The following is a 25938-nucleotide window of genomic DNA, read 5'->3' as shown; positions in this document are numbered from 1 at the left end:
TGTAAAGCTTGATCAATATAATCCAATTTGAAATATATGGAGGTAGCAAAAGTATTAAATTAGTCGACCTACTAACCTGTATAATCAACACAGAATCAAAGTTTAGCTGCTGAGAGTATTTGGGTACACCAAGTATTTTGCTCTTGTGCACGTAAAATATTCTAAAAAGTTTTGTACGTGGTATCCTAAGGCGGACTGCGTGTAATTGTTTAACATGTTGGCAACTGGAGATCCGAACACCAACCTCTGATTAAGGGCAAAAAAAAAAAAAGAAACAGAGGGATGAGAACACCATAACGACGGTAACATAATTGGCAAGAAAACAAAAGAAAAATGTAAGAATCAAAGTTTCTCAAAATGAAAACCTTGAATGCGTGATAACTTGTAGTATATGAAATTTAAATTTATCTTAATAAGTGATACCTAAAAACCAATCAATCAATAATACAAATGAAGGGGACTGAATGATGGATCAACCAGACCTGAATGAAATATATGGCAAATATGTTTGCTGGTGGGCATCGATGATGAACCTGATAACGCTCAACGGACTGGACTTGGCGGCGAGGATGAATAAGCGTATGTTTTTTTACCTCTTGTGGGTAGCCACCATGGTTAGCGAGTTGGTTCTGAACAACACCGGTGAAGGAAGGGATGCACATCAGCATATATTGGAAGAAGAACAAAAAGATTAATAATTGGAAGTAAATCTGTGGCATTAGTGAACGGCTCGTAATTGCTCTTCATTGCACACTGGTGGCATCAATTTTGGAACGGAGGCACGCCTGTTGGGCTGCTGTGCAGCGGCAAAAGATGGAGGCTCAGGGACGTGTGGAGTGCGTTGGCGAGGCGGCATGCGTCTGGGCGAGGAGGTGGGCAGGCGCGGAAGGTTACGTTTGACGTGTGAGGATGTGATGACCGGCGTATGATGTAACGAATATCAGATGGCTATTACGGATGTCCGGTGAAGATCAACGGCTCAGACAATAGGTTTGAGAGAATTAGTAGTTGATGACATGTAGTGGGTTGCACTTATATAGGGTATATAGATATAGATAGATAGATAGATAGATTATGAATCATTATGGTCTCTAAGCAATGGATCTCGTATGTGAAGAGTGTACGCCAGGTTTGGCTGGCCCATAGTATGATGGGCCTGCTTTGGTGGCTCACATGTGGCTTCTCATCGTTCACTTGTCAGTTTTTTACAGTTTACTGAAAAAATGACCATGCGTTACAACGGAAGAAAAAACATATTTTATCATATTAAATATGTTTTATATCCATAAATATGCGTCAAAAGAACCTGGACTTGTATTTGACAATTAGTCATCAGGTATATATGTAACCTAATTTTTTAAAGATTTAAATCAATGTCTTATCTTATATTGATTTCAAATTAAGAAATAATGACTAACATAATTAAAGACTTGTGTTAACAGGATTAGTGGCTCCTGTCCTAACAGAATTAGTATGATGAAGTTTTTTAGCAATGGATGGACAGTGGAACCACTCCTTTATGTCGATCTGTATAAAGACCAGCGTGTTAATAGAGTTTTGAATCCACCTCATGATCAGTGGCGGACCTAGCGTTTCCAGAAGACTAGGGCCAAAATTTAACCTCATAAAACTACACATACGGGGAACCGAGCACAGCTCGGTTGGCAAGGCCAGCCGGAGCGCTGCCTGCCCACTCGGGTTTGACTCCCGTCTGGAGCAACCCGGGTGTCCCACCGGGGATTTTCCCCTGAGGGGAGAATGTGTGTAGGTGTGTGTTAGGTGTGAGTTGTTCAGTAGGCGCATCCTAGATCAACCAGGCAGCCTCACCTGCGTTTGAGCGCGTGGTCGGCGTAGGTGCCCAATCTGAATTCTTAAATGATGTACCAGTGCTCCTGGTGTAGTTCAAAAAAAACTACACATACGATCCATAATACAAGCCATATGAAGAAATTCCAAAAGTAGATGAAAATCTCTTATATTTCCGGTGATAGTTCAACTATATATGGTCGTCCTTAAAGGTAATGACTTTACTGCGGCCGGCGTATTTTGGTCCTTCCGCACGGCCACTCGTTTCCACCATCTATTTTCATCAAAAAGACTCGAAGCGCAAGAGTTCTTTTCCAGGCCACCGGCCAGCCCCGCTCGGCTGCTCCCTCACTCTTCAAAATCATTCCGTCTCCTTTCCTTCTCTCTCTAGGGTTCCTCTCTCTCCTCCTCAGATCCTCCTAGGCAACTTCACTGCTCGCATTCTCTTCACATCCCTGGTAGATTTCTACGTCTCCGCCATCCTCGTCACATCGCTCGGCGGCTCCCCCAACTCTGTTGCATAAGTGTGAAGATTTGGCGTGTGGAGGGTGACCTCCCCTCCTCCCCGGCCACTGACGCCAGGGCCGGCCGGCAAATAACCTCACCGCCGGCCGCCGGGTAAGTGCCGAGTATTCTGATGTATCTGCTTGCAGCGGCGTATGTGGATCACGCTCGAGGGGAGTACGAGCAGGAGAGGCTGCGAGGATCTGGGAGAAATGGAGTGGAAGCAAGCAAAAGCTTGTTATCATCGACCTCGTGTCCTCAATCCTCGTCTAGATCCTCGCTTATAGTCTGTTGCTTCGTGCCGTAGACCCGTGGAGGTGGAGCCGAGGTCTGTTGGGCAGATTGTGCGATGCCTGCGGTGCTGGTGCCTGCACGGAGGTCGCTCTAGTACGTACTCAATTTGGCTTTTTGGGACCGTGGATTCCTGTGCGTGCGGAGTACTAGATAATATGGTTGTGATTAATCTATTGCTGATTACTTCTCTTGCATATGTAGTTTCGACCGTGGCTGATTTTCCACTGTACGTATCCCTTGCATTTGTTTTGTTCAATGTTCATGCAATGCTTGTAGCATCATTTCCCTTTTTCTTTCAATGTTGAATGGATCTACATGAACATGGTTGTTTGTGTTCTCTTATTCCACATGATTGTGTGAGTAATGTGCACAATCTTCAAATGTAATAGTAGATAGTCACCAAATGTTCTACAATGTACTGACCCCCAATGCCGATTCCGCATTGCAATCTGAGTTTCTAATTTAGAGTTGCAAAATTGCTCCAAACTTAATTAGGCAATAATATGGGTTTGGAATAATATGATTCATTTTTATAGCTTAAATTGGTGTTGTCTAGCATGTTTTGGGCATTAAACAATGCTTTAGCTGCTCTTTCTAATTTAAAGTAAGCCTAAGCCCTGATTTGAGAGGAAAAGGAAGAGTTGCTAACATATTTGCTTGATTAGAGGGATGGAGAATGAGACTGGGGTTTGTGGGTGTTGAATTGGGGTAAAACTAAAATAAAGAAATCCAACTCAACTCAAAGATGGCGCCACGATGGGGATTAGAGGAAAGGAAAAGAATTTATAATTTTTATTTGTACTAATGATATAGAATTTTTCATTGTTAGTTTTAATTGATGATTTTTACCTATATAATAGGTTGTGCAATAATACAGCTCTTCATGTTCGCATTTTGATTGTAGGTAGCTTGTTCGGTTCTTCACATTTTATGCGTGGTTCTGCATTAGGCAATAATATAGATATGATTAGGTAAGAATGTGCTATTAGATAGGCAATGATAATTGTCCTAAAAGCAATAGTTATCCTACTGTTATTTTTTAAATTGTCCTAAAAAGCAATAGTTATCCTACTGTTATTTTTTATCTCCTCCGTTTATGTGTACATGCATGATCTATTGTTTTCAAAATCTTTAGTTAGTTGTTGGCTAATTCAGTTCCATCATACATAAACTATTGTAGCTGCCCAACAATTGCAGCTGCTGGCTCTAGATTTCCTTCCCCTCTTTTCTAGACACCATGCATCATTATGAGTTGGTGACCTGCAAATTCTGCATTTGTCTTCCTCTTTGGTTCAACATTCACCCCCTTAGACCTTAGCCTTTTCTCTTTTTTTGCATGCACTTAACTGTTACTTTTTCTGGTTCCCTACAATCCACTTCATTAAGCAATAGTATGATTATAATTAGGCAAGCTAATTAGCTGATTTAGTACAACATTATTGTTATATAAAGAATGTCAAAGTAATGAGGAATTTTATATAATTTTCCATTTAACCATTATATGCAATCAACATTGAAATTAGAGAGTGCATTTCCATGTTCATCGTTGTTAGCTATTTAAAATTTAGATCCAATTGAACCATATTTCTTTATCAGTGACCAAACTGAAAGATTGCTACCTCTAGTGCTGCTGTGGTGGTGGGCCAAATGACATGCTGAATAGTTCAATCATGGGAGTGTTTTTTCCTTAGGATGTACTTTCTTTGTTCTTCTATTTACCTGCAGCTTCCATTCAGTTTGATGACTCAAATAGAACTGAAAAGCTTAACTGGGGCTATTGATAACCTAGCTAAAATACTTTATCCCTATCTCGTATGATTTACTATTGATGTATGCTAATCAATTGGATTCTAATAATTAGTATTACAGTTAATATGAATTTTATGATATGACTGTGTGCCAAACAATACGTTTATTTATTAGACAAAATGATACACTTCATTAGGCACTCATATGGTTTTAGTTATGCAATAATATGATTTTGTTTAGGCAATAATATGATTTTGAAATCGAAGAATAATGCATTTCATTTGGTAGGGGTTTTTTAGCATCTCATATTCCCTTTTTTATTGTTTCCCTTTAGTACTAGGTCTACAATTGCCTTTAGATAAGCTAGCTCTTTAGTCTGTATGTATTTTTAGTCCATACTCTATGTGAGTAAAATGATGTGAATAGTTAATGTTTTACTTAGGAATAGTTAATGTTTTACTTAGGAAAAATAGTTCTTCAATTAATTTGGTATAATATTGTGACTTAATTAGTCAAAAATGCTATTTTAACTAGGCAAAGTATTGTATTGGCTAGGCAATTTAATGTTTTAGTTAGGCAAAATAATTTCCCAATTGATTTGCCATAATATTCTGATTCAGTTAGGCAAAAATGTTATTTTGACTTGGCAAAATTTTGTTTATGATTAGACAATGCAATGTTTCTAGTAGGCAAATTTAATGTGAAGAGTCGGGGTGGTGGGATAGATATATTAAATGCTATGCCACAAAGCACCATTTGGCTAATATTACTGAGAATTTGTTTAGTGTTTTTTTAGAAGTCGAATGGTGGCCATGGTGTCCTAAATTGCTGGTTTCAGGTGACGCGCTGCTCTAGTTTGTTGTTCATAACGCTACCTCTCTGAATAATTGCTAGTTTATCTAGTTGTTTGTTATTTAGTGTGTTGTCCTAAACTAGGTCGATGCTCGACCATTATACAGGAAGTTCCACTGGTGTATATATCTGAAATTGTGGCCTATCTGATCCGGCAATCTAGGCCATTTTTAGATAAACTTGGCACATGGAGAGATATGGAATGTTATGTTGTGTTTGCACTATCCATTGCTAACCATTTTATTCTTACTAATGTGATGCAGATCTGTGCCAAACTAGTGGTGATGCTATATAGCAGTAGAATTGGTGAGTTATTGTATCATTCCTCTCCAAAGGATAGCCTTAGCTGAGTTTGATCTCTAAGATTAAGAACCCACTCGCGTATCTCCATTCCAATTAGAACGTCAAGAAGCGGAGGAGAAATGTAACAATACTGTGTGTTTGTAAAGATGCCTGGTATTTGTATATGCTTGATGATATTCGTGTTTTCTGCCTCCGAAGCACAAAGAAAACAGCTTGCTACTAAAAGTGGAAAGAACGGATGCTATCGAGTGTTGACTTGCCAAAAGTGGTACGGCCGTGCGGAACATTTAAATTACGGCCGTAATTTAGCTGCGTCCGTCTCATGCCTTCATCGGCATGGACAACAACAATACATTTGGCGTCAAAACATATGAATAAGTTGGTAATAAAAATTAAACAAGGTCATAAGGACACAAACTAAAATTAATGATTTAAGTTTATATTGGTAATCCGAATTAGTTATTATTTTATAACATTATCACGTAACACTAGCTAACACCGGGTAACGTAAAATATAAACAAGTTCATATGGAATAAGAGATTAAGCCCTTGTTTAGTTACCTCCGTAAACTTTTTGAAATGGAATATTTTCACATTTAAAGTATTAAACATAGACCAATTATAGAACTCGTCTGTAAACTTCGAGACGAATTTATTAAGACTAACTAATCTGTCAGTAGCATATGGTTACTGTAGCAGTTACTGTATCAATTTAGTGTCTAATCATGATCTAATTAGGCTCATCAGATTCGTCTCGTGATTTACAAGCTAACTATGCAATTAGTTTTTTATTTTGTCTAGATTTAATACTCCATGCATGTAAGATTCCCGTTCGATGCGATAGATTTGGAATTTTGAATTTTGTAACTAAACAAGGGCTAAAATAGATTTCAGATTGAATTGTTCAGATAATTGAAACTTGAACCAGCTAAGCAGCTGCGGCAAGCCGGCAAGAGCTGCTGATCTGGAGCCCCGTGCGGCCGTGCGAGAGGCACCACAGGTCCAAGTGCGCGGAGCGCCGGAGCAGAGATAGAGAGAGCGCTCTGAAGACGGAGTCAGACTGCTGATGAGTGATGACCTTGTTGTCAGGCCAAAGACTAGGGCCATGGCCCTAGTGGCCCGTCCGCCCCGGCTCATGATGTACGACTGGACGTATTTAGCGACTCATCATGAGAACATGTCTAGTAGTTAGGAAAAACACATTTATAACCACAAATGCATGGACCATAAACTGAACACAAATGATGGTAAAAAAAATAGAAGGACGAACGTAGTTCCATGCCATTATTAGACCAAACTAGCTAGGTAAGTAACATCAATTAATATGGAAAAAATACGCCAAAGCAAAATATAGAAAAAATATCAAAACAATGGTTGGGTACAACTTTGCTCGTTGGCTACTCACCGACTGCGCGTGGCAGCAGTGGCGGACCCAGCTTCCATGCTAAGGGTATGCCAGGGCAAAAAAGATAGCAAAAGTAGCCTTCTCAGGATTTGAAGGCAGGTCTTTCAGATCCAAGCAATGGTGACTAACCACTAGGATAAGTAGTGTTTTGTGTTCTTAGGGTATGCCGTGGCATATATGTACAACTCCTTGGGCACCGCCACTAGTGCCAGACTTGAGCTCACCGGGCTGTGCATCACATACCTGAGGGCAGGTTGCAGGTCGATTGGCAGTTTTGATGATATGGGTAGCCACATATCTTCATTTTTGTGGAGCTCGACGATTCTGCATACTCGCCGCCTGCTCGGCAGCTACTTCCTCCGGGTCCCAAATAATTAAGTGTCGTTTTAGACATGATCTAAGTTAAAAATTTTAAACTTTGATTGTGAGTAATTTATAAATTATTTAGTTTTGAAAGTTGAAAGTCGCATGTTTAGATTTTTTTAAAGAGCACTTTTATAAAAAAACAAATTTATTATAATGTTCATTTATGTTTTAGTAGAAAATGTTAGTCAAAGATACATCTTCGAGACCGTTTCGCTGTCCAAAACGACACTCGGACTGTTCGGTTGAGCTACTTTTAGCTTATTTTCAGCTGTAGAACAATGTTTTCCTCTCACAATCATTCAGCCATGGAACAGTATTTTCAGCGCTTTTCAGCTCAAGCGAACAGGAAGACTTAATTTGGACCCGGAGGGAGTATGTACCACTGGTTCGTTCTCATCTAATGCCGTGCAGGCTCAGATCCCATATGCCTCGGTGTCCTCTCCAGCATCTTGTCCCCTTCCGCTTGTTATATGATTCAGCGTCGTCAAACATGGCGATGAATACAGAACGCACGGATCGGAAGGGAAGCAGGCGTTGCAGGGGCCGCGGCTGAATTTATGAGGGCATGCAAGGGGGCGCCATGGTGAAGTCATAGCGCAGCGGACACCGGAGATGATAATTAGACAAGAAATTTAACCACACATGGATCCATGATATATACTGTAGATAGCAAGGGACGCACGGATGAAAAAATGCATAATCGGTCCCACCCGTGAGGTATGTGTTATTTTAATATTATTATTTATTTACTTTAATATTAGAGAAATGGAGATTAGGTAGAGATAAGCGTGGGAAGCGCTGTTGCTAGCAGCCACAAGAGCAGCCTTCCTGCTTATTTTTGTAGTTGCATGTAGAAGAAACTGCTGACTGCTGAGAGAGTTGCAAACAGGGCCAAAGGACCTTGATTTGATGCACAGGCAATTGCTAAAGATGCTCTAACGCACTTGAATTGTTGCAGACACATAGAAACGACAAGATTGAAATATTCTAATACCTTCAGAAACAAAGTACACGAATGTAAAATCACAGTCACAACCAAAATTAGCAGTATGAAAACATATACAGTAATGTATATGTTTTTATTGGACCCGACCCTCACGAGCACCAAAAAGGAAGAGTCAACCTAAAAACAAAGCTGGAAACAAATACAACGTTATAGGATAACTACGGTACCTTATGACACTGGCTGCAAGGCCCCCTAACATTTAACTGAACTGCAGGGGGTACTCTTCCTATGATGTATATACTGACAACCCTGAGAGCTTCATGTGCTTCCAATATCATCTCCCTTGAAATCAGACCGCATCCACTGTATTTTTGGACACAACGCCTCCTACAATCGCCATGCTCAACCACTGTACCCTGATCAAACTGATCAAATATGGTGTCCAATGTAAGGCTTTCAAGGGATGTTGCATTCTCGAGAATATGACAAGTGAGCTCAACCATGCTCTTTGCAGAGCAGAAGCCAATGATCTGCACCTTCCTAAGCCTGCTATGCTTGTGTGCAGGAATCGACCCCACATGCAAGGCATTCCCAAAAACTGAATCATGCTTCATGTCATTCTGCTTTACCTGCACAGGATAAGATTAATGTCACTTAAGATTAACCACAGATATAAAAGCTTTTTTTTTCTAAAAAAAGATGGAATTGCATGAAGAACAACTTACACTCAGGATGAAAGTCTCCAAGGTAGGTGAAGCATCCAGAAACGAAACCAAAGACAGATAGTCATAGTCTGGGCAAAAAGCCTTAGAAAAACCAGTAAGATGAATCCTTAAGTACTTCAGATTGAGAAACTTGTCAGCTGCCATAGGTGTATTAACGATCTGCGTTAAGATACATCAGGTTACTAATACTTCAGGGCATGACTATACGCCATAACACTGGTAATCTGAAGTTTTAGAGTATACCTCATTAACCGAAGTTACTGTAAGAGTTTCAAGATTTGGCGCAGCAGAAGGAAGCTCGGTAATAGCATAAAGAAGAGAGTTAGGCCTATAAGCAAGTTGAATATCTAGATTCTTCACATGTGAAGATTCTCCAAGCGAGAGGCGTACTGGGCCACCAAAAAATCTAAAAGTGAAGAGGTTTGGAGCTTTGCTCTCTATAACTTGTAGCTTGTAGCACTCAGACACCACAAGGAAGCTGAGCCGCTCTAGCCACAATGGTATTTTCAGGAAGATTAGCCGATCGCAACATTTGAGTTCCAACTTCTCCAAAGCAAAACAATTGGAAACAAGAGACCCTAACTCATCACCTGTAATACGCACTTGATACAAATGCAGCTTTGTCAAGCTTCTCAAGCAAACAAATCCAACTGGGGGATGGAAGGCACACTCGGTGAGGCGGATGTATTTAATTGAGTTTCCACACCCACCAAATAAAAGCGAGCACGGGAAGCTGTATTTTTTCTTGTAATTTGGAGGCAGAAAAAGTGTGACTTCTTCAATCCCAGGTGTGATAGCAATCTGAAGCCAACGATTAAGTTGACAAGCATCAACTTCACAATAATAAGGGAAAGAAAGCCTAAGTGTCTTCACGCCGATGCCTGAGTGATTTGTAAGAATTTGGTTAACTGTCATGATTAAACGCCTTGCTATATAATCCTTTCCACTTGCATTTTGTTTCAGTGTTTCCTTAGTGAAATTTAGATAGGGGTAGCATCTCCAAGAACGTAAAAATGTGTGAGATATGCTGGCAGATTGAGCAGCATCTTGTAGTGACATTAGGGAAAGTATACGGCACCAGATATCCTGCAAAAGCATGAAAGAATAGTGTAACAGTGAAGTTGTAAAGGCAACATATTTTTTCAGTCTTTAAGCAACGGGATTACATGGGCATACTATCCCAGGCTCCAAGGTTATCTCTCCATGTTTGCACAAATGTGCAGCATCACAATGATACACAGTGGCAGAGGGCAGGGATGGCTGACAGAGGCAATGGCCACCTATGACTGAGTTCTTGACTGAAACAAATCCTTGCTAATTAAGTTGTTAGATGAAGCAGCAGTTTAGTTGAAGCTACTGTAACGAGGAGTGCCAAAATGCTGCCAAGATAGCTATTAAAAATTTGAAACAGTCTGCTTCAGGTTACAGAAGGACAATATTTCGCCATATGTTTCATCTTTTGCCTTCATCTTTTCTATAGGGGGGCTATGTTTATGCAGGCTGTGTATTTCAAATAGCATTTTCTGTAATGTTTTCATCTTTCTATAGCTAGAGGAGGCTAGAGCTTAGCCTTCACTGTCACAGCAGCAACAAAGTAAATACTAGAAGATCTGTTCACAATTTTTTACGTAGCTAGTATAGTCCCATCATTTAGAGCAACCATAGAGATGTTTTACTTGTAATATAAGCTTTTCATTATCAACATGTTATGACATACCTCAGGAAGGTTTGGCCCCAAATATGTGGATCTTTCACCACCTTCTTGGCAGAGCAAGTCCTTCTGTGGTACTAGAGTAATAGTAGATCCATCTGCAGCACACCATGCATGGTAATCAGACAGATATTAAGGTGCTGTTTGGTAGCCTTGCTCAGTACTATTTTGCCTTGACCATCGAGGATAGCCAATGAACTTGTGCATTTGGTAGCTTTGCTGATGCATCTCGGTGTTCGTGCGAGCAAGCTTTGTCTAGAATCTGGCGGAGAGACGTTTTAGCTCGCCGGGATGGGCAAGGATATCAGGGCTTGTGCCAGCGACGCAAGGCAACCCACGCCCGAGCACCAAACATGCCCTAACTTTAGCAACGCAAGCATATGGATGGAAGCAGAACAATCCAGTTTGTTTCTACCACAAAATTGTTGCAAACAAATCCCTCCAATCGCTAATATAGGACGTCCAGATTAAAAAAATAACTGCAGTACAAAATATATGTCCAGACATCATATATAAATATGTAATCAGGAGGAGGTAGTAATAAAATATATCTAATAAAAAAGTTGTTTTGATTCAAGAAAAAAACTACATAGGTCATAAACATTTGGAGTAAGCCCATTTTTGACCTTTGAACTATCATGAGACTCTCCTCTTAATCCTTGAACTCCAATACCAAATAACTTTAACGCATGGTAACGGTTTCACCACGTATGATACTGTTAGCTCGCCTTGATACTGTTAGTTCGCCTTGATTGTGAAGTATTTTCAGGCACCTGTATAATATCCTGTGTGCCTAAAAAAGAGCGCTCAACACTGTGCGGCGCTGTAGACAGAGAGGGTGGTAGTTGGAACAGTGGATGGGCATCCTGGTGAGCCTAGCCTAACATCGTGAATAGTAATGACAGATCTAAAAACCGTGACATTTTATAGTGGTGTGTATCTGATTAACCCAAAAAAGAGCATGGCTCTAAGTCCTAGAAAAAAGGGGCAACCTTGGTGTTTCGTTGCTTAGTATAGATCAATGTAGATGTAAAGTTTGGTTCTCCCTCCAAAGGACAGATTACCCCATGAAGTAATGTGAGTAAACATGAACCACTATAAAAGGCTAATCTTTTTCTACGAGGAAGCGCATACCTAGGGCAATGGAGCAATACTACGCAAAGCTTACAATAGATTTCAAAGAGAAGAATAACAGAGAGGTCGAGGGGACTAGGAGACGACTTACTGCGAGGTTGGGTTCGCCGGCGGCTCCACCGCTTCTGCTTGAGCGTGAGAGCTTGGGTTCGCCGGCGGCTCCACCGCTTCTGCTTGAGCATGAGGTGATTTAGCGACAGCATCCCCATGACACAACTGCCTCGGTCTGCGTGGGCGCGGCGAGTCTTTGTGTGCTTGTGTCTCCTCTAATCTACCCTATCCAATCCTTTAGATCTCTCAATTCCTAGTCTCTTCTATTCTCGTCTCTCTAAATCTCTCAATTCCGCGTCGCCTGCGCTCTCGGTTTCGACTCGAACTCGAGCTGCCAAGGGCGTAAATCGAGGTATGAAGGATACAGACCCGCACCCGCGACCCGCGACGGGTGGAAAGCTACGCCCGTACCCGTCACCCGCGGGTACGCCCGCGAACCCGCTGCGAACCTTGGAGATCAGGCCGGCGGACGGCGGATGCGGGTCGCGGGGCTCGAGCCGTCGGACGCCGGCACTCCCTGCTCGCCTCCTCCTGGGGCGCCGGCACTCCCTGCTTGCCTCCTCCAGGGGGCCTGGGGGGCGGGCGCGCGTCCGAGCCGGAGCGGGCTGGCGGCGGCAGCTTGGAGGAGCGGACGCCGGCGAGCGGGCTGGCGGCGGCGGCTTGGAGGAGCGGACGCCGGCGAGCGGGCTGGCGGCGGCGGCTTGGAGGAGCGGGCTGGCTTGCAGCGGCGGCGGCGGGGGTCAGGGTCGGGCCGTCGGGGTCTCGGCGAGTGCCCGAGCGGGACCCGTTAGAGGGAGGGCTGGCGGTGCCGCCGCTTGGAGGAGCGGGCTGGCGGCGGCGGCTTGGAGGAGCGCTGCTGCGCTGGCGCGGGCTGGCTAGCGGCGGCGGCGGGGGACGGGGGACGGGAGCAGGGGCGGCGGCTGTGAAAGGGAGGCAGGGAGGGGAACGGGGAGGGGAATGGAAGCAGAGGGCGGCAGATGACGGCCGTGGAGAGGCAGCTGGTGGTTGCCGTCGAGGGGACGGCGGCGATGGGGCCCTACTGGTCCACCATTGTGGCGGACTACGTCGAGAAGATCGTGCGGTATGCCCCTTTTCTGTCCTGTTCTGTTCTGTTCCCGGCATAGCTCATGCTTCAGATTCTAGTGCGCGAGACAAGCGGGGAGGCTTGGATGCGGAGGTGCTTGTGGGGAAATTTCTTGTTGCCTCTTTGCTAGGGTTCAGGGGGGAGGCCAGTCGCCCAGAGTGTTCGCCGTCTCTATCGCTGGATCATATCGTGGGAACCTGTGAGGACTATTTTAAGCTTTTGGGGAAATTCTAAAACAAATTAAGCTTCCAGAGATTGGGGTTGGATTGTTTGATGATTCCTGATTTGGTTTGTTGATCATTGCTTGTCGGAAAGGAGGGAATGATCTCTTTTGCTAGTGTTTAATAAATAAATTAATACGCTGGAGCACCGAGTTACTAACTGGCGATCAGACAGACCAAGTGACTATTAGGATTTAGGAGCTAGGTAGAAGGGTGTTACCTACCACTAGCAGGTTGTTGGCTTTGCAAACCATTTTTTGGAACTTCCCTTGTGGAGTTATCATCTATTTTATTTATCTGTAGTACCCATGCCTTCAATCTTCTGTCTTGTCACAACTATACACATTTTTTTTAAAAAAATAATAATCTGATTGGCATACCAAAAATCTTGGTCAGTGTTTTGAACAGTGTTAGCATAAACGCTAAACATTCGGTCACCCTTTGTTTAGCGAATAGTCAGACTACATGGCTGATTATATGGGCTAAAAACAGATTAAATGTGATGATATAGATTAAATGGCCGGCACGACGAACACAGTTGACTAGTGAGTAGCGTTTAAACAACATGTCATAATTCATTTTTCACACGACTCTGCTATGTGATTTTTACTTTTTTTGACTTATTTGTGGAGTGACTTATTTGTGGAGGAAATTCAAATATGTGCAGGAACTTCTGTGCAAGTGAACTGCCAGGGCAGGTAATTCTGTCCTAATGATTTGTTAATTGTATGTGTTCTCAGTTTGTGTATGCTATTCCAAGAATTGTGTCAATGTATAACTTGTTCTTCATGTGTGCAGAAGCTTGCAGGAGCACCACCTGAGCTTGCCTTAGTTGTTTTTCATACCCATGGACCTTACAGTGGTATGCCTATATTTCGTCCATGTCCATCACCATGTCAGCTAATTTACACTATCAAACAAGTACTACATCTGTCCCAAAAAGAATGCAATTCTAATTTTGGCCTAAGTCAAACTATCATAGGTTTGGCCAAAATTATAGATAATAATAGTATTACAATTTATGGCACCAAGAATGTATAATATGAAAATATGTTTCATGATGAATTGAATTATACTTATTTGGCACCATAAATATCCTGGACCCTACACAAGCGGGAGCTCATGCACTGGGGCTGCCCCTTTTTTTATATATAAACTTGGTCAAAAATTATAATTGTTTGACTTAGGATGAAGCTAGGATCACATTCTTTTTGGGATGGAGGTAGTAAGTTATTAACATCATTTTCCAATGCAGCTTTTGGTGTGCAGCGCAGTGGATGGACGAAAGATACCGATGCTTTCCTATCATGGTTGTCGGGAATATCATTCAGTGGTGGAGGATTTAGCGAAGCTTCTACTTGTGAAGGTCTCGCTGAAGCACTGACGGTATTGACATGTTGACGCTGTTTAAAATTTTGTTGCAAATGATGAGTTCCTCGTGGCCAAAAATTAGCAGTTAGGAACTTTTCTTTCACCCTTTATAAGATCTCAACATTGTGTATCTTCCAAGTTGTGTTGTTAAGAGAGAATGATGCCTGCAGTTAGCACAATATGCTTTCTTTTGCCATTGTTGCCTATGATTCCATTGCCTTGTTTTGTTGTTAACCAGTTCTCTATGAATAAAGATGTTTTATAGTTCCACTTGACGACAAACATCGATTCGTAGCTCTCCTTGCAGGTGTTTTTTTTTTCTAATATTGTTGTTTAATTACTTTTGTAGTTGGGAATAATATTGCACACGAATGATGATTATTTCAAATATAGGCCACAATATGATTTGCACAGGCTATTATTTGACTGAGAAAGTTTGAATATTGTGTTCACACTGTTTTGAATCCTGGACAGTTTAGTAAATGCCTTGATCAAAACACTGCCTTTCTTTTCTTAGTGTATATAGGCACCGTTCTTTTCGGTGGTGTATCTGTTTTCCGCTAAAACTGGTTTGCTACGGATGCCTCTAGACATTTGATTCTTTAAATGAATGGAGCAGATTGCTTTTGATCCTACCTGCCGTAGCTGACCGCAGACAGTGCTACTCAAAATAACGGAGCCATAGTATGGATCAGTAATAATTAGTTATTACTATTACTGGTAATATATTTGCATTACCCAGAGATAAGAATGGAGTGAAATAAGCATGATAGTCTGCTGCATTTTTTGGAGGGCATCATGCCATTTTGTTCGCAGGGATGAAACTTACGTGATGAAATCTTTGGTTACACAGCATTGATCTTTCTTTCATTGGAACATTAAATTAGCTCCTGTCCAATGTCCACAATTTTATTGATGTCATAATGGTCATTTTCTTATGTGCAACTAGATACTTCAAGGCAGTCCTAATACAACAACCCAAAGTCATCAAAACCATGAAGCACAAAAGCATTGCATACTTGTCACGGCAAGTAATCCATATCCTTTGCCTACACCTGTCTATCGTCTTCCTACTCAAAGCACTGATCACAAAGAGAACATTGAGTCATCAAAAGAGCCTTCTATTGCTGATGCTGAGACTGTTGCGAAATCATTTGCTCAGGTGCTGCACAAGTTCTGCCATAGCTTGTTATTATTTATTTCCTGTATCTCAAATTCTCAGTGGAATGCCAGTAACATTTGGTTTATTTTATTTAATATTTTGGATGCAGTGCTCTGTCTCATTGTCAGTGATATCTCCAAAACAGGTTCCGACATTAAAGGCTATATATAATGCGGTAATTTTGTCACTTGTGTTGGACTTGAACCTTCGTCTATTCCCTTTCTCTGATTCTTTTAGTTCTTTCATTAACCTATTGATGTACTGTACGAACTTTTGACTGCATGGATTCTTGGATGTCAAATAAAAAGAACCAAGGAGTACATTCAAGTAATAAAAACATACTTTTAGAGTACGATACGTCGATATCACTCACTTTAATGTACTTTCAATCTGACTTCTCATTTTAACTTCATGGATGTGGGAGTGGTTAATACATTGATTTTTGGAAAAAAAAAATATGTCTATGCCCACATCTGTGCACAAGTACTTATAGTCCCCTGATAATGTCTTTGGTGAAAAATGGTCTCAAAAACTGAATGAAATTGATTATCAAGTCTAGACTAAGCTTTTGTGACGTTTATATTACAGCGGAGGAGGCATTAAATTCATTGCTCCCTCCGGTCATTAATATATGATGTTTTTTAGTTCTAAATTACACTAAAAATATAATATATTAATGACTGGAGGGAGTAGTATTGATGTAGCAGATCGTTTGGCAATCGTAAGACTCGATAACTCGCCCTCCCTAGGAGGCTCTGAGTAGATTGAATCTATTTTATTGCCTGGCTTGAAGAGTCCAGCCGTGTCTCTTATATAGCACGGAGATTACAATTTTCCATAACAAACTCTAGTAATTTCTGAAACAAATCTACTAAAAATAGTAACAAACTCTATCCACTAGATGAAGGGCCAGCCGAACTGCCCTTTCTCCGGCGCTGGTACTGGATGCCTACAAAGGCGTCCACAACATTACCCCCCTCCTCGCGAAACAGCTCGTCCTCGAGCTGAAATTCCGGGTACGTCTCCCTGAATTCGTCAAGCTTCTCCCAAGTAGAATCTGATGCGTTTTGACCGACCCAGCGAACACAGAGCTCCCAAACGCCACGGTTAAGGCGAGCTCGCTTGACCGATGCTGGTGTAGGCACGACACGTCCATGAATCACCGGCGGCAAGGGCACGATTGCTGGAGGAGGATCACCTTGATGCTTCTTGAGAAAGACGATATGGAAGACATTATGAATCTTGGACCGGGGAGGAAGCTGCAGGCGGTAAGCAACATCACCTATGCGCTCAAGCACCAAGTATGGCCCGTAGTATTTCGGGGCCAGCTTGCCAGAAGACTTGTCGGAGATGCCGGCTGCAGAGCGGTGATGAAGACGCAACCAGGCCCAATCACCAACCTGCAAGGCAACGTCACGATGCCCTTTATCATAGTATTGCTTCATGGTGACTTGGGCGGCGAGGAGACGATCCCGGATCTCCTGCAGGAACACGTCCCGCTCCTTGAGCTGCTTGTCCAAGGCAGTGACGCGGGCCACTCCTGGCTGATACGAGGCCATGGTCGGCGGGGGGCGACCATAGACGACCTCAAACGGTGTCGCCCTCAGCGCTGTCTGGTACGAAGAGTTGTAGCAGAATTCCGTCCAGGGAAGCCAGCGAAGCCAAGAACGCGGCCGATCGCCCGCTAAACAGCGAAGGTACACGCCCAAGATGCGGTTGGTCACCTCGGATTGCCCATCGGTCTGCGGGTGAAATGCAGAGCTGAGACGAAGCTCGACGCCAGAGAGGTGGAACAACTCCGTCCAGAATGCGCTGGTGATGACGGGATCCCGATCGCTGACGATGGAACATGGAATGCCGTGGAGGCGCACGATCTGGTCGAAGAAGGCACGCGCCACCGAGGTCGCCGAGTAGGGGTGGCCGAGGGCGATGAAGTGCGCATATTTGGAGAACCTGTCGACGACGGTGAGGACGACCGACTTGCCGCCGACGCGAGGGAATCCTTCCACGAAGTCGAGTGCGATATCCTGCCATACCGCTGTGGGCACCGGAAGAGGCTGGAGGAGACCGGCGGGATGCAGATGTTCGGTCTTGTTGCGCTGGCAGGTGGCGCAGCCGTGGACGTAGTCGCGCACCAGACGGTTGGCGCCGGGGTTGTAGAACGAGGCGCGCAGCCGGTGCAGGGTCTTCTGAACACCCTCATGACCCACACCATGGGCCGTGGCGAGGATGCTCGGCCAGAGGGAGGAGGACGCCGGCACAAAGATTCGCCCTCTGTGCATGACGAAGCCATCGGTCATTCTCCAGGAAGCACCCGCGTCGCCGCGTTCGATTTCCGCCCGCTTGGCGACGAGCTCTGGCAGGGTAGACGCCTCTCGTCTGAAGTCCTCGAATAGCTCGATATCCGGGCGGGAGATGGCGCAGGAGGCCGGGAACACCACCGACTCGTCACGACGCGAGAGCGCGTCGGCGGCAGCGTTCTGGCGCCCCGGCTTGAACTCCACCGCAAAGTCATAGCCGAAGAGCTTGCTGACCCAAGTGTGCTGCGGAATGGTCGATAGCCGTTGATCCAGCAAGTATTTCAGCGCGAAGTGGTCCGTGCGGACGGTGAACGGGCGCGCCCAGAGGTAGGGACGCCAATGCTTGACCGCCTTGACGAGGCCGATCAGCTCGCGCTCGTAGGCGGCCAACTTGGCATGGTGGGGCGCCATGGCGCGGCTGAAGAAGGCGATCGGGGCGGCGCCTTGGTGAAGAACCGCACCGACACCTGTGCCGGATGCATCGCAGTCGACGATGAACCGGGCGGAGAAGTCCGGCAGGGCCAGGGTTGGCCCGGAGGTGAGGGCCGCCTTGAGCGCCAGGAACGCCTCAGTAGCGGCCGGCGACCACAAAAAGGCCTCGCGCTTGAGCAAGGCCGTCAATGGAGCAGCGATGGTGCCGTAATCCTTGATGAAGCGCCGGTAGTAGCCGGTGAGGCCAAGGAAGCCGCGCAGCGCCTTGACCGAGCGTGGCTGGGGCCAGTCCTGGACAGCTTCGATCTTGGAGGGGTCCATTGCGACACCCGTGGATGATATGATGTGGCCGAGATATGACACGCTGCGTTCTGCAAAGCAGCACTTGGATTTCTTGAGGAAGAGGGAGTGCTCGCGCAATACAGCGAGGACCTGGCGGATGTGACTCAAGTGCTCGGCCCATGTGCGACTGTAAATCAAAATATCGTCAAAAAACACAAGCACGAATTGACGAAGGAACGGACTCAGAACCTCATTCATCAACGCCTGGAAAGTTGACGGAGCGTTCGTGAGCCCAAACGCCATCACCAAGAATTCGAAGTGGCCATGGTGAGTGCGAAACGCCGTCTTGTGGATGTCGTCGACGTGCATGCGGACTTGATGATAGCCGCTACGCAGATCAAGCTTGGTGAAGAACATCGCCCCCTTGAGCTCGTCCAGCAGCTCGTCGACGATGGGGATCGGGAACATGTCGCGGACGGTGCTCGCATTCAGCGCCCTGTAGTCGATGCAGAAACGCCAAGAGCCGTCCCTCTTGCGGACGAGGAGGACCGGCGAGGAGAATGCGGAGGTGCTCCTGCGGATGATGCCCTGCTTGAGCATCTCAGCACATTGACGCTCGATCTCGTCCTTGAGGAGCTGGGGGTAACGGTATGGACGCACGGCCACCGGGGCCGTTCCAGGCAGGAGGTGAATCCTGTGGTCCAGGCGGCGCTGCGGTGGGAGCTGCACAGGTTCCTCGAAGACGTCGGCGAACTCGGCGATGAGGAGCGCCAGGAGGTCGACGGGGGACAGCGCGTTCACGCGCGGCAGTAGTGTCGAGGACGATCCCAGCCACTGAACGCGCTGGCCGTCGCGCCAGAACGTCATGGAGCGGCGCTCGAAGTCCCAGAGAATAGGACCGAGAGTCCTCAGCCACTGGCACCCGAGCACGACGTCGTACTCCTCGAGTGGAAGGACGTAGAGGTCGACGACGAATTGCTCGTGCCCGATGGAGAGGGACACCGCAGAGCAGAGGCCGGCGCACTGGACGCGGTCGCCGTTAGCCACACCGACCGATAGGCCGGGGCGTGGCGAGTAGCTGATGCCGAGCCGGTCGGCCACCTTGGTGGAGATGAAGGAGTGCGTGGAGCCCGAGTCGATCAGGGCACGCACGGTGGAGCCGGCGAGAGTTGTAGCGAGGTGCATTGTGTCCGCCGTCTTGATGCCCGTGAGCGCGTGCAGGGAGATTCCGAGGTCTTCGTCCGTGGCGGCGGCGTCCATTGGCGCGCTATCATCAAGTTCCATGAGGTAGATGCCCTTCATGGTGCACTTGTCGATGTGGCCTGGGGTGAACTTCTCGGGGCAGTTGAAGCAGAGGCTGTCGATGCGTCTCTGAGCCATCTCCTGCGGCGTCAGGCGCGTGAAGCGAGCGCCGGGCTTCGGTGGCGGCCGCGCGGGAGCGGACGGCGTCGTCGGTGGAGGGCGCGGGCCGTTGGTGCCGGAGGTGCGCGGCGCTGGGAGAGGGCGTCGAGGGAGACCGCGGTGGGGGGGCTGACCGCGCTGGTCCCCGCACAGCCTCCTGGACGTCGTCGTCGTCGATCTGTAGCCGGCGTTCGAAGGAGCGGGCGAGACTCATGGCGTCCTCCAGAGTCTCCGGCCGCTGCAACTCGACGTCCATGCGCAGTGGATTGCGGAGGCCGGCGGTGAAGAGATCGACTTGTTGGCGCTCGGAGACGTTGTCACAACGGGCGAGCAGAAGCAGGAACTGGTCCTGGTACTCCGAGACCGAGCCCGTGCGGCGGAGGTGCGCTAGCTCGCCCAAGGGGTTGCTGCGCACAGGCGGCCCAAAGCGACGGTTGACGAAATCGACGAACTGTGGCCACGTCGGCACGCCGCGGTTGCGCTCGAGGCGGTAGTACCACTGCTGAGCCGTGCCTTCCATGTAGTAGGAGGCCGTGAGGACCTTCTCATCTTCCGTCGTGCGGTGCGCCCGGAAGAATTGCTCACACTTATGAAGCCATCCGATCGGATCCTCGGCGCCGTCGTACTTGGGAAAACGCAGCTTGTGGGTTGGCGGAGGCGGAAGAGGTGGAGGCTTCTGCATGTCGTCGTCTTTGTCGTCGTTCTTCTCGCCGGGATGTCCGGACGCGAGCTTGTCGGACTGTAGACGATTGACGGCGACGGTGAGGCGGCTCTGTTCGCCCTTGATCGTGGTGATTTCATCCCGGACCGAAGTGATCTCGGCCAAGATCTTGTCCATGCTGGTCTTGAAGTCGGTGGCGGAGAGTGCGTCGCCCATCGTCGAGGTGGCGATGGCGATGCGTAGGTGCACAGCGAGAAGGATGGCGGCGGCGGTGGGAAGACGTGGAGACACAGGAAAGAAGTAGGCGCAGGATCAAGAGGATTGATACCAGATGATGTAGCAGATCGTTTGGCAATCGTAAGACTCGATAACTCGCCCTCCCTAGGAGGCTCTGAGTAGATTGAATCTATTTTATTGCCTGGCTTGAAGAGTCCAGCCGTGTCTCTTATATAGCACGGAGATTACAATTTTCCATAACAAACTCTAGTAATTTCTGAAACAAATCTACTAAAAATAGTAACAAACTCTATCCACTAGATGAAGGGCCAGCCGAACTGCCCTTTCTCCGGCGCTGGTACTGGATGCCTACAAAGGCGTCCACAACAAGTATACTAGCTAAAATTGTAAGTTATGACCTTTCACCAACTCTGATTTTCCTAGTTGACATTGACTATTCCTTTAAACTTATGTGATACAATTGGACCTTGTAAGGCCTTCAACAATTGTGATGAGCATGGACATGATCCTTACTCCATATTCTGCTACAGGGCAAGCGAAATCCTCGAGCTGCTGATCCATCAGTCGATCATGCAAAAAACCCACACTTCCTTGTTCTTCTATCTGAGAATTTCATGGAGGCGCGGACTGCTCTAAGTCGTCCTTTACATGGGAACATGGCCCCAAATCAAACCATAACGAAGATGGACACTGCACCTGCAGTTACAATGTCAGGACCAACTTCAAATGCCAATTCCTCAGGTTGAAAAGATGTTAATGTTAGGCATACTTTTTTCAATAAGTTATGTTTTTGGTTCTTCCCCTTATAGAAAGGAAATGTTGTTGATGTGATATCTGTGCGCAGAAGGGATGTTGGGAAAGTTTTATAAAAGAGGTTTAGGTATTTTCACCTAGTTTAGTGAGAATTGGTTTAACGAATACTAGTTTCAATTTGACTGAGGAAAAATTACCCAAGTGAATTTATTCTTGATGTGTCAATTTGGCCGGCATTCCTAACATATGGCAGAAAAAGTAATAATGAATATGGCCGACTATTTTGCAGCAGACAAGGGTTTTGAATATGCTATTACATGATCTAGTTTTGTGTAAAGAGTACCTTTGTTGTGCAAAAGGCTCAAAGGATTGTGCTTGTGATGCTTTATACTAGTGAGAACACATAAAAAATTGGATCACATTTGGCGCTGATATAGTGTGATTTCTTGTTGCACAGTGAAATCTACCTTCAGTTTGGTGAGTTGAAATATGTTTTATCCTGTAATTGCAAAAATGAATACACTAAACATAGAAGTTGATCACTATATTTCTAGCAGTTTGTATCACTGGAATATATTTCTGTCAGTTTGGGCAAATGTTTTGCTCAAGCACCATTATAGGACAGAGATGGTCACATATCCTAAAGGTGTTAACTGGCAATACTTGTGTTTCGTTCTGAGATGTCGATCTTTTTTTAAATCAGTCACATCTGAATTGCATATAGGTAGTAGTTGTTTGAAGGAGTTTGTCATAATTAACATGAGATTGATATATTGTGAGGCTTACACACATTAATTTAATGTATATGTACTGATATGTAAATGTACTACTACTGTGCATATGAATTCTTGTTAAGTGGCTGCATTATTTGTTCCATAGAGTAATTTTTTAGTATTATAAGTTGCTATGTGCCATAAAACACTGTTAGTCATATTTGTCAGTTTCAGGAGTTCATTTGTAATCTTCTTATAGAAATGGAATTATGATGAGTTGATCCACCTAATATTGCGATTTGCTTTTGCCTGTTAATCCATGTTATTGCATACCTTGACATGATGGCTAATTCCATCGAATATTTCCAGTGAATGGACCAATGATTGGCCGTCAATCAGTTGGAGTTGGAGGCATTTCTACTGCAACTATTGGGTCAATCAGTGCAACCTGTGGCACAAGGAGGCTTGATGGCTGGATCACAATTAGGACAAGGTGGAATTGGTGTAAACCAAAATGTGATGGGTGGCCAAGGTGGAATTGGTGCAAACCAAAATGTGATGGGTGGCCTTGGGTCTACTGCTATCTCTTCAGCACCTGCAATGATGCCGACACCGGGGATGGCCCAGCAGACTGGAGTCAATTCCCTAGGTGTGACTAACAATTCAGCCATGAATATGCCTATTGGGCAGCATCCCAATGGCCAACATGCACCACCAAAGTATGTCAAAATCTGGGAGGTAAAATCCTTGCGCCCGCACCCCACCCACCCACTCCCCCCACACACAAACAAAACTGCAAATTCTGTAACATTGATAAATTATTTATGTTTGCTGTCTATCTATATTTCAGGGGACCTTATCTGGACAGAGGCAGGGACAGCCTGTATTTATTTGTAAACTTGAAGTAAGTCTCTATTTGCATTATTGAACTCCCAAAAATTGTACATTATTTGTAAAAATTATTAAACCTTCCAGTAGTTTTTTTAATCTGCAGTATTACTAGCTGAATGAATTACTCCTGAGATATGGTGACACTTCTATGCTCATTCAGTTAACTCTTGTGTTATCTTGACCCATTTTCTTGCTAAGCTCATTGATATAGAGTACTACCTCCGATTTGGAATACTTGACGCCGACCAATTCAGATTTACACAATTCAGCATCATTTTTGTAAAAAATGGAGGAATTTGTTTAGATAAACTCCTGAATCTATAACATGGTTGCTTAAACTTGGTGTAAAAAAATTAGCTCTTTTTTCTTGTTGATATTTCTCACCCTTTCTCTGTCTGACAGGGTTATAGGAGCGGAATAGCGTCCGAAACGTAAGTGTTTGAATTATTGCAATAATCCTTGTATTTTCTTGAATCTCTATTTCATTAGTGTTTTCTGTTGATTACTATCACGGATCAGGAGTTATTGTTCTTAGTTGATGTCATTGTTGTCCTCGTCTGAAAAGAAATGAGTTGCACTAGAATTGTTCTTTTTTGGGTCTTTATATTCTATTGATGCTTATGCCATGTACAATTTGCTTGATGTGTTCTATGGGTATAATAAAGATCAATCTTTTTCTCCAATGTAACCCATTGTTGCTACTTTCAAATTGTGCTTCAAATCGTGCATGCTTCCTGACTAACTAGGAGACTGAAAGCCCTACCTTCTATGTATGCAAACTTGTAGCAGACTGGCCAGAAACTATGCAGATTGTTCGCCTCATAGTACAAGAGCATATGAACAAGTTTGTTTCTGAACTTAATTCTTTCCGATGTCGATTTATCTAATTGTCACATTTTCTTGTAATATGCCATGAGTGACACATTTCTGTGGTCATTCTGCAGACAATATGTTGGCAAGGCAGACTTTCTAGTATTCCGGACTTTAAATCAGCATGGGTTTCTTGGACAACTACAAGAAAAGAAGCTGGTCAGTGCCTGGTTCTAATCTTTTAGTATGTTTGTGATTCTGCTGTGGTTCATCTACTGTCGTCTCAAAGACTTTGTTTTCTGGCAGTTATTGTGTGGCTGGTTCTAATCTTTTAGTACCTTTGTGATTCTGCTGCGGTTCATCTCCTGCCGTCTTGAAAGACTTAGTTTTCTGGCAGTTACTGTGTACAGTTCTAATCCCAATTGGTCCTCAATTTCAGTGTGCTGTGATACAGTTACCATCGCAAACTCTGCTGCTATCAATGTCTGACAAAGCAGGTCGACTGATTGGCATGCTCTTCCCTGGAGTAATCTTGATTGTAGTTAAAAATATATATACTTCAACATAATTATCTGCATTTGCTGAAAGATTGCCTTTTTTTGTCCAGGACATGGTGGTGTTCAAACCTCAGGTATCAACTCAGCAACCACCAATGCAGCAGCAGCAGCTATAGCAACAACAACAACAGTTACAGCAGCAGCTGCTGCAACAGCAACACATGCATATGCAGCAGCTGCTGCAACAGCAACACATGCATATGCAGCAGCAAGGCCTTCCACTTCAGCAGCAGCAGTTGCCACTCTAGCAACAGCAGCAGCAGCAGATGCAGCCGATGCAACAACAGCAGACACAGATGCAGCAGCAGCAGCCGCAGATGCAACCGATGCAACATCACCAGCAGCAGCCTCAGCAGATGCAACCAATGCAACACCAGCAGCCGCAGCAGATGCAACCGATGCAACACCAGCAGCAGCAGATGCCACTCCAGCAACATATGCAGCAAATGCAGCATCAGCAGTAACAGATGCAGCCCCAGCAGCAGCCCCAGATGGTGGGCACAGGAATGGGGCAGCAGTTCATGCAGGGCCACAATCAGGCAGTGCAGATGATGCAAGGGAAGATTGCGCCGCAGGGGCCAGGCAGCATGCCTGGGGGAGGGTTCCTATCTTGAAACATCTCTTGTCAGCAGGGCATCAGATGACTAAAGGGTTTACACTGGCCCTGATGGTTGAGATGTTTCCTGGTGTCACCTTTAACTGACAATTTTAGAAAGTAGTCACTTGTGTAGTGGCACGTGATGGATAAGAGTTTATGCGGCAACACTATGTCAAGTAGTCAATACTACTATTGTACTGTAGCTAACCATGAGTACCTGACTGTAAGTGTAGTTTATACATGCACTTTTCATGACATGTTAACACTGAGTTGATGACAAACTGACGCATAATCTTGTGTGCAAACTCAAGATATATATCAGTAAAAACTAGTCTTTGCAAGACGATCATTTCATTGCAAAGACTGATTCTACTGTTCCAAAATATCGATTGTTGCAAAACAAAATTGAAAGGTCTGTGAAATACAAAAATTTTCATTGGCATATATCTTATATGCTAAACATGCACATAATTCAACTATTTTTGGCAGAAGTTTTCAAGTTCATTTTTTTGAATCCTATATACGGGCTATGTTTTCGTTGTTTTGGGGCACAAGGAGCATTTACAGTCATACGTCCTTGCTGCCCACAAATAGGAATACACAGAACTATGCGTGTGTG

General features: G+C 44.9%; 1 protein-coding gene and 1 pseudogene across 2 annotated transcripts; one reads left to right on the top strand and one right to left on the bottom strand.

The window, feature by feature from the left end:
- Positions 1-8242: 8242 nt before the first annotated feature.
- On the bottom strand, positions 8243-12282 carry LOC120643458 (F-box/FBD/LRR-repeat protein At1g13570-like). Of its 2 annotated transcripts, none has more exons than XM_039919817.1 (5): positions 11887-12282; positions 10668-10759; positions 9194-10036; positions 8951-9109; positions 8243-8854 (listed from the first exon to the last, which is right to left on the bottom strand). In XM_039919817.1, exons 1-5 carry the CDS (start codon positions 12002-12004, stop codon positions 8444-8446), a joined length of 1623 nt encoding a protein of 540 aa, XP_039775751.1. In that variant the 5' UTR covers positions 12005-12282; the 3' UTR covers positions 8243-8443. The 2 variants fall into 2 exon arrangements, with proteins under 2 accessions (XP_039775751.1, XP_039775752.1); XM_039919818.1 differs by having other exon boundaries at positions 11932-12282.
- A 206-nt stretch (positions 12283-12488) lies between these two features.
- LOC120643459 lies at positions 12489-25335 on the top strand (annotated as a pseudogene).
- Positions 25336-25938: the final 603 nt, after the last annotated feature.

This window comes from Panicum virgatum, chromosome 8K (assembly GCF_016808335.1).
Source record: "Panicum virgatum strain AP13 chromosome 8K, P.virgatum_v5, whole genome shotgun sequence".
NCBI lineage: Eukaryota > Viridiplantae > Streptophyta > Magnoliopsida > Poales > Poaceae > Panicum > Panicum virgatum.
The sequence above is the reverse complement of the archived record's forward strand: the minus strand, read 5'-3'. Positions and strand labels throughout refer to the sequence as shown.

Bases quoted from the DNA above. Each gene is read 5' to 3' on its own strand.
- LOC120643458 (XM_039919817.1), bottom strand. From the start codon at position 12,004: ATGGGGATGCTGTCGCTAAATCACCTCATGCTCAAGCAGAAGCGGTGG. The intron at 10,760-11,886 runs GTAAGTCGTCTC...GGTGTGCTGCAG, and splicing joins CCGGCGAACCCAACCTCGCA to ATGGATCTACTATTACTCTA. The intron at 10,037-10,667 runs GTATGTCATAAC...ATGCTTTTGCAG, and splicing joins TGGGGCCAAACCTTCCTGAG to GATATCTGGTGCCGTATACT.